The sequence below is a fragment of the Xyrauchen texanus genome, chromosome 30, assembly GCF_025860055.1.
Source record: "Xyrauchen texanus isolate HMW12.3.18 chromosome 30, RBS_HiC_50CHRs, whole genome shotgun sequence".
NCBI lineage: Eukaryota > Metazoa > Chordata > Actinopteri > Cypriniformes > Catostomidae > Xyrauchen > Xyrauchen texanus.
The window spans coordinates 40,664,216-40,678,908 of record NC_068305.1 but is presented as its reverse complement, the minus strand read 5'-3'; the positions used below and the strand labels follow the sequence as shown (position 1 = coordinate 40,678,908).

The 14,693-nt window shown below is 42.0% G+C and overlaps 2 protein-coding genes across 2 annotated transcripts in view; one reads left to right on the top strand and one right to left on the bottom strand.

Annotated features, from left to right (window-relative positions):
• Window positions 1-621: 621 nt before the first annotated feature.
• Window positions 622-7,073, bottom strand: LOC127623968 (pre-mRNA-processing factor 17-like). The gene is made up of 7 exons (XM_052098538.1): window positions 6,925-7,073; window positions 6,093-6,114; window positions 5,896-5,982; window positions 5,504-5,744; window positions 3,878-3,993; window positions 3,460-3,605; window positions 622-809 (listed from the first exon to the last, which is right to left on the bottom strand). Exons 1-7 carry the CDS (start codon window positions 7,071-7,073, stop codon window positions 632-634), a joined length of 939 nt encoding a protein of 312 aa, XP_051954498.1. The 3' UTR covers window positions 622-631.
• Window positions 7,074-8,048: 975 nt separating this feature from the next.
• The window catches only part of LOC127623603 (actin-binding protein WASF1-like), a 41,758-nt gene continuing 35,113 nt past the window's right edge, over window positions 8,049-14,693 (top strand). Inside the window, exon 1 of the mRNA XM_052098006.1 lies at window positions 8,049-8,249. The gene's annotated coding sequence lies outside the window, so the exon portion shown is untranslated. The remainder of the gene's footprint in view (window positions 8,250-14,693) is intronic.

The following is a 14,693-nucleotide window of genomic DNA, read 5'->3' as shown; positions in this document are numbered from 1 at the left end:
TGCTGTTTCTGGAGGATTACTATCGTGAAACAGAGATCGGATATCAATGTTGAACCCTTAGACCTTTGAAAAGATGCATAATGTTAACGTTAATTACATTTTCAGAAGCTTTCTTCATGACAGCCGACCAAACGTTGACAGCCGAGACGTTTAATTAAAAATACATTCAAAGGTAAAATATGATATTCACATATTCTGGACATTGTGAGAGAAACCCAAAGACGACTTGTAAGTCACAAAGTGTCATTTTGTTGTTGCTGTCGATACAGTTACAGCATCTAAGCAGTTCAGCTATGATTAAATAACAGTATAATATCGAGGAGTAAAATTAATACTGATAATATTTCACAACAGACAAAATAAATGCGAGATAACGGATCTTCTCACTCACCGATGTCACCAAAGGACTTGCCAAAATCCTGGAAAACACACAGACATCAGAAATAAACTACATAAGATTTATTATCAACAAAATTCACAAAAGCCTGTGTCCAGTGCCAGTACAGTCTCTGGTGTGTGTGTGTGTGTGTGACTGGATACCAGCACGATAAACCACATCAGAGTGTATGATGCAGCTGGGAAGAAAGCTTGAGGATAACAGGAAGTATAAATGCCCGTAACACTTCTTCATTTAGTCCCAGAGTTTGATCTGTCCGTCCCAGCCGCAGGTGATGACTTTCGAGGTCTCGTGAGGGTGCCAGAGAGCGCTGATGCAAACTTTATCATGCGCTTTGATCCGGTGGTACAGTTTAGTGGTCTTCCAGTCCCAGATATTCAACTTTCCATCAGCATCACCGGATACAACATAACTACAGGAGAACACATATGAAGAGATTGAATATAAACAAGCGTTGGAGAACTATTTAATGATGCACAATGATTAGCACATACATATATACACAATCAGCCCCAACATTAAAACCACCTGCCTAATATCAAATAGGTGCCACCTCGTGCTGCCAAAACAGCTCTGACCCATTGAGGATTGACTCCTGAAGACCTCTGAAGGTGTCCTGTTGTATCTGGCACCAAGACGTCAGCAGCCGATCCTTTAAGTCCTGTAAGTTGCGAGGTGAGGCCTCCGTGGATCGGACTGGTTGGTCCAGCACATCCCATAGATGCTCAATCCGATTGAGATCTGGGGAATATGGAGGCCTAGTCAACACCTTGAACTCTTCATCATATTCCTCAAACCATTCCAGAACCATTTTTGCAGTGTGGCAGGGCGCATTATCCAGCTGAAAGAGGCCATCGGGGAATACCGTTGCCATGAAGGGGTGTACCCGGTCTGCAACTATGTTTAGGTAGGTGGTACGGGTCAAAGTAACATCCACATGAATGCCAGGAACATCGCCCAGGGCATCACATCGCCTCCGCCGGCCTGCCTTCCTCCTAATGTGCATCCTGCTGCCATCTCTTCCCCAGGTAAACGATGCTCACGCACCCCGCCGTCCACATGATCTAAGAGAAAACGTGATTTATCAGCCTAGGACACCGTCTTCCATTGCTCCATGGTCCAGTTCTTACGCTCACGTGCCTATTGTAGGTGCTTTCGGTGGTGGACAGGGGTCAGCATGGGCACTCTGACCGGTCTGCGGCTACGCAGCCCCATAAGCAGCAAACCGCGATGCACGGTGTGTTCGGACACCTTTCTATCAAACGTAACTCCAGCATTAAATTTTACAGCGATTTGTGCTACAGTAGCTCTTCTGGGGGATCGACCAGACAGGCTAGCCTTCCCCATGCACATCAATGAGCCTGGGGCGCCCGTGACCCTGTCGCCGGTTCCCCGGTTGTCCCTTCCTTGGATAACTTTCGGTAGGTACTAACCTCTGCATACCGGGAACACCCCACAAGACCTGCCGTTTTGGAGACTCTGACCAAGTCATCTAGCCATCACAATTTGGCACTTGTTGGCCCTTGTTATGCTGATAAACTGCAGCATAAATAACTAAATATCTCACTAAAACAACAAAGACTCAGAAACTGAAGAGAGTTCAGGTTTACTCGCCACTGGTTGGAGTTAGTAGCTTGTAGCTGGAAAAGCAACACTACTTTGATAAAGTTGTCATACTACTGAAATGTGTAGTTCAGTTGTAGTTAATCCCCAACAGTCATATAAACAGTGCCCAAATCGAGAATGCACGGGCACAAGGGCAAAAATGTCCTCTGGTATGCATGCGTGAAGAAGAGAGATAATCAACAATGTGGACAAGAGCAAGGCCACAAAATGTACCATGTTTACCCAAATAAACGTTGCCTAATGTGGGCATCATTCATGATTCTGAAGAAGAAGAAAAAACCAAAGCGTAATGACGTTCACAACCTCTGAGACAACTTCTCTGCTTATGTAACCACGGCAAAATATCCATCCATCCATCTTCAACCGCTTATCCGAAGTCGGGTCGCGGGGGCAGCCGCTCCAGCAGGGGGCCCCAAACTTCCCTATCCCGAGCCACATTAACCAGCTCTGACTGGGGGACCCCGAGGTGTTCCCAGGCCAGTGTGGAGATGTAATCTCTCCACCTAATCCTGGGTCTTCCCCGAGGCCTCCTCCCGGCTGGACGTGCCTGAAACACCTCCCTAGGGAGGCGGTTTCAATGTACAAGCGAACTGATATAATGAGCATCTACATCTGAGATGTAGTTCCCATGTAGTGCTCGCATATTGTGCGCCACTTTGAGGGCTGAAGCGGCAAATCCCGAGCCTGCGCGTGCTGTGTGTCAACAGAGACCCATTACTGAAACGCGCTACACATGCATACTATTTATTTATTAAACAGCCATTTGGGACTCACAAAGCTATCATATGTCTTTAAAAGACTCAGAATAAAACCCACGATTCATGACTACTTCAATGATGCTTTAATTGTTCTTTTATGCCACTTTTGGAGCTTGACGGTAACGACCATGACTAATACACTGTATTGGCCAATACCCAACAGATACTCGATACGTCTTAAAGTGTCATTAACGGAACAAATACTGACCGAGGTATCAGATCCCTAGACTTAACAGCCTCAAAACTAGAACACAATGCTGACACCTGAGCAAGACCAGAACACTCAACAGGAAGAGAGAAATCCCTGCAGACAACACACATCCAAAAATAACTCACCGGACACGAGTGAGAGTAAAAGAACGAATCTTTCATGTCAGTAAAGCAGCTCTGCAGACTATCTTTATCACTACTTCAGCTTTGCCTCTCTCTTCAGATTTCTCTGGGAAATCTTTCAATCTGAACATTAATGTGCCAAGTTGCAACAAAAACAAGAATTAACTACATTACATCATGAGAAATGTTGATGGTGATTAAAATAATAATATTTAGGAACGCAGGTGTCATTGCTTATGTTGCATGTCACCGTTAAAAAAAGAAACAATAGCTAGTCTCACAAAATGCATGTCTTAAATATGATACACGTTTCCTTATTGGATTCTGTAGGTGTCTTGAACTCACCACTCCCACACACGCAGACTTTTGTCGTTGGAGGTGCTGACGAATCGACGGTTCTCGTCCACGAACGTGATGGTGTTGACGGCACCCAGATGTCTGTCATATTCCTGTACAACCTCACCAGAGCGGATATCAAACTGAAAAACAAACTTGCACACACAGAAATCACAATTCATATACTATATTTACCATATACCAAATTTAGATTATTGCACACAAAATATCGTTCCAACTGTCCGAAAGAACAGACCCACTAAAATGAATCAGAGTTTAGTGTTTTGATGACACGAGGGGGACCTGCACAATATTAGGCAGGTGGTTTTAATGTTGTGGCTCATCGGTGTACATCACACACACACACACACACACACACACACACACACACACACACACACACACACACACACACACGGTTTCATACCTGGACAATCTTTCTGTCTGACATTCCTGCAACAAACAGATTTTGTTTGTCTTCATCAGGGTTGAACTTCACGCAGTAGGGAACTTTTCTGTTTGTGAATCGGGCGATGCACTGGCCTGAAAGAGAAGACAAGATATGATTTTTAAAGGACATATGGGGCTTTTCCACTGCACGGTACAGCACGGTATACAGACACACTCATATACTTAACAGATGTTTCAAAACATTCAGGGGATCTGTTCTGAACATCAAAACTCATACATCAACATGAAATCAAAACGGACCCCTTTTTTTTTTTCGGAAGGAAATTGGTACTTTAATTCCACAAAGTGGCGTTCAACTGATCACAAAGTATCAGTCAGAACATTACTGATGTATAACAGCACCATCACTATCAAATCTCCAACACCTTATCCTGGAGTAATCATGCTAAATTGATCAATGAATACTAGAAAATCACTTCCATTATATCAAACAGATGAAAGATATTTGGTTCATTAAATGAAGCTGAACGTTGTCTTTATTGTTTGTTTTTGAGTTGTCACAGTATGCAATAGACTGGCAAGTCTTAAGCTCAATATTAGGTCAAAAATGGCAAAAAAGAAACAGCTTTCTCTAGAAACTCGTCAGTCAATCATTGTTGAGGAATGAAGGCGATACAATGCTTGAAATTGCCAAAAAACTGCAGGTTTCATCCAAAGGTGTAACTACAGTCTACAAAGACAAAGCACAACTGTCTCTAACAAGGACAGAAAGAGATGTGGAAGACCAGATGTGCAACTAAACAAGAGGATAAGTGCATCAGAGTCTCTAGTTTGAGAAATAAACGCCTCACATGTCCTCCGCTGACGGCTTCATTGAATTCTACCCGCTAAACACCAGTTTCATGTACAACAGTAAAGAGAAGACTCTTATGGGAAGAACTGCAAAGAAAAAGACACTTTTGAAACAGAAAAATAAAAAGAAAAGGTTTGAGTGGGCAAAGAAACACAGACATTGGACAACAGATAATTGGAAAAGAGTGTTACGGATCTGAACCCCATTGAGCTTTTGTGGGATCAGCTAGACTGTAAGGTGCGTGAGAAGTGCCCGACAAGACAGACACATCTATGGCAAGTGCTACAGGAAGTGTGGGGTGAAAGGTCAAGTGCTACAGGAAGTGTGGGGTGAAAGATCAAGTGCTACAGGAAGTGTGGGGTGAAAGGTCAAGTGCTACAGGAAGTGTGGGGTGAAAGGTCAAGTACTACAGGAAGTGTGGGGTGAAAGGGAGGATTTTTTGATGAGAACTCTTTGAAGTAGTTTAAGAAGTTCTGAACATTAATAGTAATTTATCATGTTATTAATGTCCTGACTGATACATTGTGATCTGTTGAATGCCACTTTGGTGAATAAAAGCACCAATTTCTTTCCATAAGAGCAAAGTTACAGTTTGGGAGGGAGGGAGAGAGAGAGAGAGAGAGAGAGAGAGAGAGAGGGAGGGAGGGAGGGAGAGAGAGAGAGAGAAAGAGAGATGTGGCCACTGTGTGTGTGTTTATGTTTGTTTTATGTAGTTTTAAGTTCAGTTACGTCATTAAAGTAATGTTGACTGTTCCACCGGATCCCGCCTCCTCCACGCCCATCCTTTACCCGTTACATTGGTGCCGAATCCCGGGATGGATGCGCTGTCGCAGAGTCCTCGCCACTGCCGTACGCCAAGGGATGGAGTCGCCACTGCTGGCCATCGGGAGTCAGAGGTACCGCTGCCATATGCCCGGAGAGGAGCGGCTGTTGTCCGCAAGAGGGCAGAGGAGCGGCTTTGTCCGGGGACTGGCGAGCAAGTTTCTCTCTCTCTGTGTCGCTCCCGCTTGCCCTCTCCCTCCCCTCGTCTCTCTCAGGTTCTCAGGAGGCGGGGGTGAACCATCAGGTGGCGGAAGGGCTGGATGGGTAGTGTCTCCTCAACTCTGGAAATCCGTGGCAATAGCAGCCCTATTGTAATGTATAGTGTTGACAAAGTCTGGCTGTTAATGAAGCACTATTACCTCTGGGGCAAACATGGTATCAAATGTAGGGTTATAATTGACTTCCTTGAGCGCTGGATCCAGATGCACACCGGTCTCAACTTGTTCCTGAAGAAGACACAGAAAACATTGAACTTTTTATTAAGTAACCAGACATCAACAGCACCAATAACCACATTATAACAGTGTTACAGAGACACCGTGGACATGTTCGTTACAACCAGTGTGGGGTAAGTTACTCTACAAAACAGTATAATTAGATTACTGTTACTGTACTAATTACTCCGTCTGAAAAGTAACTGCATTACGTATTACTAATTACTTTCTAAAACCCTGATCAACCTCGACCAGATGAAAAATACAAGGATAGACATGAAACTGTTCTTTTATTTCTATCAAATAAATCATAAAAAATAAAATAAATTACTCATGAACTGGCCAAAGAATTTAAAGGGGCGGCGTTAAATTAGAAAACATATATTTGAATTTAGACACTAAATTTCGATTTTAGATATGCTATTGTTTTATTTAGAATTGTTCTATAGTCTATTCGGTATTTAACACAATTACATCAGAAGTAACTGTAATTAAACTACTGAAAAATGAATAGTAATCCTTACTTACTTTATCCAATTAATAAGTAATTTAATAACAGTAACGAATTACTTAATATATTACACCCAACACTGGTTATAAGCCATACATGATATTACTCGACAGTTACCCAATATACATTTAAGTTCTGTACTGAAGCAATAATTATATGTGTTAATCAAACTTTATATTTATTTATATTATAACTGTATTCTGCTTTAAACACAATAACAAACAAATAAATGATTGACTGTGGCTGTGTATCAATTCCTAGTGTGCCTCCAGTCTTGACAGCAGCATTTCGATGCTTAATTTTAAGGCGTTTTAACATTTCTGGCGCGTTTCGAGACATTTTGGGACTGTGTGATGCCTAAAACAGCTGCTGCTATCTAGGAAGGCAGCCTACTAGTTTTTGAAACAGAGCCGATGACTGTATGTAGCGCGCTTCAGGTGTACCTTAACATCGATTCAGGAGCTGAATTCAGGACGGCTAAAGTCGTAATACAGTCCGGAACTACTTTCTGCGGACTGGTAGCGGATTCAGACTCATTTTCCGAATCTGAGTCGCTGCCGTAAGAGAAGAGGGAACCCACCGCTTCGGCCATCTTTAATGTTGTGGGTCTATCGTCAGCGGGTACTCAGAGACGAGTATTTAATAAATAACTTCTAATTTACAAAATTTAATTTTATAACAGTTATTATTGCATACATTGATACTAAGTTCGTTTATAATTTGTATATGTCCAATTAGGAACATGCAGAGATGCTTTTATTTAAATGTAGCAATTGAAAGTTTATACATCTTTTAGGACGCCTTCTGACGGAAAAGATTTGGAGCGCGCGCAACAAATGGCGACGTGAACGCGCATTATATTCTGTGTGTTTTATTATTTTTCTTCCAGATTTTTATCTTAAGAGATTAGACGCTTCGTTATTAGTGTTAGTCATAAAATTATATTTAAATACGTATTTTTATAATTGGCTACGATTTTTCATCCGTTGAACAAACTTCAAGCACCCCGCCTCGCCCGCCCGCCCGCCCGCTCTCAAACACTCCGCCCCACATATTTCAGCCAATCCAATGTCAGCAATCCTGAACGCCTAAAATGATTGACAGGTATAGAAAGTTTCTGATTGGCTGCTACCCTTGATTATTAAAAACATAGCCTATTTCACCTATTTCAGTAAACTCTGTCAGATTATAAACATTTTATGTGTGGTATACAAAATAAACTCATGTGTAGAGCACCTTTAATATTTTTCTGCGCTAATTAAAATGTCTGTTTGCGTAAATGGGAGTGGTTTGGGCGCGAATCGGACCAATCAGAGCTGGAATCCCGCTCTTGGGCGTGTCGTGGTTTGTTGCGGCGAGTTCTGTGGCTTAAACAATAGAAAGTGGGACTTACCATCTGCATTCAGAGGGGTGGAGTCAATTACATTGACATGTAGAATTCCGACTCTCAACATTAAAGCAATTCATCCGTGTTGTAGATAGGTTGATGCCTCGTACTTTTGTATTACTAAGTTATTTGAATGGGAATAAACAAGTGCGTTTTTCACGTACATGCTGCTGAATATTCATAGCGGATCCCTTTTTCAGCGGAGAAGGTGCGATTGTCCCGAGCGCCCTATCTCTTTAACGGGATTCACACGCCAGCTATATTTCAGTACTGTATTTCAGCGATGAACACTGCACAACTGTACCGTGAGGATTTTTCCAAGGAATAACCCGCATACCTGGGGATATCATGGGAATATAAGAGTATATTACATTTATCCAGGTATGCCATTTTATGCATGCCACATAAAAGTATGCACTGACATGTCACACATTGCATTGACATATATAGCTGTTTAACTGAGATAAATAAATAATGCAACTTTGCATGGGAATAAAGTGAGACGAATTCCACCGCTAAATGTTCTAAATGCATTATTTGTAATTTTGTTGTTTGGTTGATGTATTGCCCATGCAAGCCTACACTGCCTGCCCTGCCACTGAGATGACAGGTGTGGGTAGCATTATGCATGCATGGGAAATAACTTGCATAATGCAGCCTAAAGCATCCTGCATGCAGTTGATGTGACTATTAAATATTTTAGGGAACATATATTGATATACACTGAAGACATGAAAAAGACTACATACTTTTACTGCCCTGGGGTCACATGATGTTCATGAGATTGATGCATTCAGGTGGAAGGGTTGTCACATCTGTATTGGAAATACAAGGCAAACTATCACACCACAACGCAATGCAGTTTGCATGCTTTCCTAAACAGTGTGCACTCTACATTAGTACTGGGATTTCAAATATTCTGCAGGAATATTTACGTTCCTTCATGTTGTTCCGGAGAGACAAAAATCGACTTGATCTTGTTACCAGCAAATGCACATAATGCATCAACTAGTGGTGCAAAAGTGGACATTTGAGTGCAGTTTTGTGGATGCAGGGGGAAGGGCAGACATCGGAATACTCGCTTTGTGAAACCCGAGACTTCTGAAAGCACAAAGCATCTCCATCGCATCTTTTTCGGCTCCATAACGCGCGTTATTTACGCGACGCGTTAAAAACAAAACAATGACGTATCACAAACTAATATATTCTTTTGAGTGTCATTCTGTTTAATGCTTACACAATGCTTACACAACTTGATCAGATTTCTTCTCTGCCGAATGAGTTATCTGAGGAGTGATTCTTTTAAATGAATCGGTTCGTTCGAACGGTCCGTTTCACAGAAACGAGTCCAAGAACGATACACCGATTCAACGCTCGTCTTGTTATTTATCGTGTTTTTATATATTTATTTTATTTGCTGTGAAATAAACATTTGGTTTAATACTTATGTTTTCACAGTGTTTAAGTTAAATAAATTCGGTTGTGTTTTTGTGTTTAAGCGTGAGTCTGTTTCTCCAGTTTATGTTTTTTCTTAATAGATTCCACCAAATTTTGTTTTATGTCAAATATTACGTTGCCTATGCTTCTAACACGTTACCCACCTAACAGTTTTACTCCCAAACTTCTCACTTGACTTGCCTATTCTCAAGGACGAGTGGTTTACGAACGGTTAGTGAATCGGTTCGATTGAATCGTTCAAAAGAACTGGTTCAAAAGAGCGATTCGTTGGCGAATCGGACATCACGAGTGTGTGTGCTTGAGGTCATCATCAATCTACCTAGTTGGTCAAGTACATCCAGTTCATTTTACTGCTTCATTTAAGATTCAGTTGGCATAGTTAAAGCTTTGCATAATATGCCATATTATATAAAACTAGCTCATGCATTAGATAAGCTTTGTAGAAGTTGCACATGTCTGAATCTGACTTATAAGACGGTTATTACCTGATTACTCTCAGAAATCAACGCTAGCTTCCGTTACAAATTACAGTGGCGGTACTATGGTACATTGATGGTATCTGATGGTAATACCGTTGTACTTTGTTATATTCCAAGAGCATTGTTGCGGGTAACACGTTAAAAGTAATGTGTGTTACGTAATCAGATTACTTTTTTCGAGTAACGAGTAAAGTAACACAATATTGTTTTATTTAAGTTACTTTTTGTACACCTCTCTGTCCCTGTATTGCAAGTAATCAAGATTGAAAGTGTGCAAACTTCGGGAAGGGTACGTAGTGCATTATGGGTATTGTAGTTCTATAGAGTGAGGCCAGAGACCAGCAGAGAGAGACGAGTCACTTCTATTTAAATGAATTCGAGAAATTGGAACGCCCAACAAAGAAGCTCTAGCACCCAACAGTCAATGGATGTAGAAAGGAAGTCCCGCCTCATAGGTAAAAGAGCCAATCGTCTTTTAGATACAGATATCGCCTGTCAATCAACTCACTAATGAGCATGCGCATTAGCTATACAAGCTGGGGAAATTGTGTAATATGAGGTCAATGTTCAGGTGAGTGAAATTCGATTGATTCATGTGTACATGCACACTGCATTTAAACATCAGTAAACACGTTTAGGCAGAAGGATTATAAGACTAGTCCTCCACTGGCCATGACGTGATACACAGGGTGACTTATGCAGCCGAACTGCTCCGTGTTACAGTTCCCCGTAACTGGGAGAATGGGATGAGAAAAGCTGACTCTGGATCAGCGGCTCCGGGCAAAGAGAAAATGTCTTAGTTTCTAAGATTCTACATTTTTGTTTTATAATAAACAAGTAGTTTCATTCATGAAACAAACCATTTTTATGACATTTTGGTAGCATTAAAAACAACATGCGGGCGTGCAGTTGTATGCGATCGATCAGTGGCGTCTGTACGCACCGTGGATCAGCTCAAAAAAAGCGTGCACTGAGATGACTTAAGTGAAAAATATTCATTTGTTATCAGACTTATTCCTTGAACATGTTAGACGGGCATTCCCCACTGAATTTTGTCCCGAGCTCTGAACAACATCTTAAGTTGACTGGCATTGTCGATGGGCATCGCACATGATGGCATATATGATGCAGGGTCGATGGGCACTGCACACGATGGCATATATGATGCAGGGTCGATGGGCACCGCAGACGATGGCATATATGACGCAGGGTCGATGGGCACCGTGCATGATTGCATATATGATGCAGGGTCGATGGGCACCGCACACGATGGCATATATGATGCAGGGTCGATGGGCACTGCGCACGATGGCATATATGATGCAGGGTCGATGGGCACCGCACACGATGGCATATATGATGCAGGGTCGATGGGCACTGCGCGCGATGGCATATATGATGCAGGGTCGATGGGCACCGCACACGATGGCATATATGACGCAGGGTCTATGGGCACCGCACACGATGGCGTATATGATGCAGGGTCGATGGGCACCGCACACGATGGCGTATATGACGCAGGGCCGATGGGCACCGCACATGATGGCATATATGATGCAGGGTCGATGGGCACCACACATGATGGCATATATGATGCAGGGTCGATGGGCACCGCACACGATGGTATATATGATGCAGGGTCGATGGGCACTGCACATGATGGCATATATTATGCAGGGTCGATGGGCACCGCACACGATGGCATATATGATGCAGGGTCGATGGGCACCGCACATGATGGCATATATGATGCAGGGTCGATGGGCACCGCACATGATGGCATATATGATGCAGGGTTGTAGTTGATGATGTAATGCAAATGTTAAAATGACTCATGCACTGCAGTAAAAGTGTTGAGATGTCATTAGATAGCATTGTGTGAGGAACAGGGCAAAACGTAAGTGTTTATGCACTGATAATCTGCCGATTTACTGGTGATTTGTGTGAAAGTGAATAAAAGTCATTGTTGTTATAGCGCCTCTAGTGTACATTTCACCAGAGAACTGACACGATACGTCACAGAAAAAACCTTTTGCAAAAATTTAGGTATGCCCTCAGCATGCTACAACTCTTTCCAAGACGTTGTGTCTTTAAATTAATCTGCTTAAAAAATTACGCCACTAAAAATATTAAAGCTACAGAATAAAATCTAGATGCACGCAGTCGTTTGCCTAGCCAGTTGTTACTTGACCAGTTGACCATCCTGACCCATTCCTAGTACATTTAAGCAAACGGAGATAGAAAGCAGGCCAGAAAGTGGTCTTTAAGAGATTAAAAATGCTCATCTGGGGTCCAAAGCTCGCAGTACATCCCAGCTGTAAAGATTCCTCGGACACTAGAGTCTTTGTTCAAGCGTTCTGTTCGACTGGGCGGCCCACAAAGCCGCCACTGTGTACTTAGAACTGGGGGGTTAGGGGGGCCTGGGTAGCTCAGCGAGTATTGACGCTGACTATCACACCTGGAGTCGCGAGTTTGAATCCAGGGTGTGCTGAGTAATAAATACCCACCTTTGACTAGCCCAGACCAGTAGGTGGCGATATGTGCGAAAAATGCGAATGTCATATTTGTAACTATAAATATCCACCTTTGACTAGCCCAGACAAGTAGGTGGTGATATGCGCGAAGAATGCTAATGTAATTTTCTACTATAAATATCCACATTTGACTAGCCCAGACCAGTAGGTGGCGATATGCACGAAGAATGCTAATGTCATTTTCTACTATAAATATCCACATTTGACTAGCCCAGACCAGTAGGTGGCGATATGCGCGAAGAATGCTAATGTCATATTTGTAACTATAAATATCCACCTTTGACTAGCCCAGACCAGTAGGTGGCGTATATGCACTGAAGAATGCTAATGTAATTTTCTACTATAAATATCCACATTTGACTAGCCCAGACCAGTAGGTGGCGATATGCACGAAGAATGCTAATGTCATTTTCTACTATAAATATCCACATTTGACTAGCCCAGACCAGTAGGTGGCGATATGCACGAAGAATGCTAATGTAATTTTTTACTATAAATATCCACCTTTGACTAGCCCAGACCAGTAGGTGGCGATATGCACGAAGAATGCTAATGTCATTTTCTACTATAAATATCCACTTTTAACTAGCCCAGACCAGTAGGTGGCGATATGCACGAAGAATGCTAATGTAATTTTTTACTATAAATATCCACCTTTGACTAGCCCAGACCAGTAGGTGGCGATATGCACGAAGAATGCTAATGGCATTTTTTTTTTCTATAAATATCCACCTTTGACTAGCCCAGACCAGTAGGTGGCGATATGCACGAAGAATGCTAATGTCATTTTCTACTATAAATATCCACTTTTAACTAGCCCAGACCAGTAGGTGGCGATATGCACGAAGAATGCTAATGTAATTTTTTTTACTATAAATATCCACCTTTGACTAGCCCAGACCAGTAGGTGGCGATATGCACGAAGAATGCTAATGGCATTTTTTTACTATAAATATCCACACTTTGACTAGCCCAGACCAGTAGGTGGCGATATGCACGAAAGAATGCTAATGGCATTTTTTTACTATAAATATCCACCTTTGACTAGCCCAGACCAGTAGGTGGCGATATGCACGAAGAATGCTAATGGCATTTTTTTTACTATAAATATCCACCTTTGACTAGCCCAGACCAGTAGGTGGCGATATGCACGAAGAATGCTAATTATATATTTTTTTACTATAAATATCCACCTTTGACTAGCCCAGACCAGTAGGTGGCGGTATGCGCGAAGAATGCGAATGTCATTTTTAACTATAAATATCCTCCTTTGACTAGCCCAGACCAGTAGGTGGCGATATGCAAGAAGAATGCTAATGGCATTTTTTTTTACTATAAATATCCACCTTTGACTAGCCCAGACCAGTAGGTGGCGATATGCACGAAGAATGCTAATGGCATTTTTTTTACTATAAATATCCACCTTTGACTAGCCCAGACCAGTAGGTGGCGATATGCGCGAAAAATGCGAATGTCATTTTGTACTATAAATATCCACCTTTGACTAGCCCAGACCAGTAGGTGGTGGTATGCGCGAAGAATGCGAATGTCATTTTTAACTATAAATATCCTCCTTTGACTAGCCCAGACCAGTAGGTGGCGATATGCACGAAGAATGCTAATGTAATTTTTTTTACTATAAATATCCACCTTTGACTAGCCCAGACCAGTAGGTGGCGATATGCACGAAGAATGCTAATTATATTGTTTTTTACTATAAATATCCACTTTTGACTAGCCCAGACCAGTAGGTGGCGATATGCATGAAGAATGCGAATGTCATTTTCTTTTACTATAAATATCCACCTTTGACTAGCCCAGACCAGTAGGTGGCGATATGCACGAAAAATGCTAATTATATTTTTTTTTACTATAAATATCCACTTTTGACTAGCCCAGACCAGTAGGTGGCGATATGCACGAAGAATGCGAATGTCATTTTTTTTACTATAAATATCCACCTTTGACTAGCCCAGACCAGTAGGTGGCGATATGCGCGAAAAATGCGAATGTCATTTTTTACTATAAATATCCACCTTTGACTAGCCCAGACCAGTAGGTGGCGATATGCGCAAAAAATGCGAATGTCATTTTTTACTATAAATATCCACCTTTGACTAGCCCAGACCAGTAGGTGGCGATATGCGCGAAAAATGCGAATGTCATTTTTTACTATAAATATCCACCTTTGACTAGCCCAGACCAGTAGGTGGCGATATGCGCGAAAAATGCGAATGTCATTTTTTACTATAAATATCCACCTTTGACTAGCCCAGACCAGTAGGTGGCGATATGCACGAAGAATGCTAATTATATTTTTTTTTACTATAAATATCCACCTTTGACTAGCCCAG

Bases quoted from the DNA above. Each gene is read 5' to 3' on its own strand.
- LOC127623968 (XM_052098538.1), bottom strand. From the start codon at position 7,073: ATGGCCGAAGCGGTGGGTTCCCTCTTCTCTTACGGCAGCGACTCAGAT. The intron at 5,745-5,895 runs GTAATAGTGCTT...AGAACCTGAGAG, and splicing joins ATACCATGTTTGCCCCAGAG to AGACGAGGGGAGGGAGAGGG. The intron at 3,606-3,877 runs GTATGAAACCGT...TGTGTGTGCAAG, and splicing joins CAGACAGAAAGATTGTCCAG to TTTGTTTTTCAGTTTGATAT.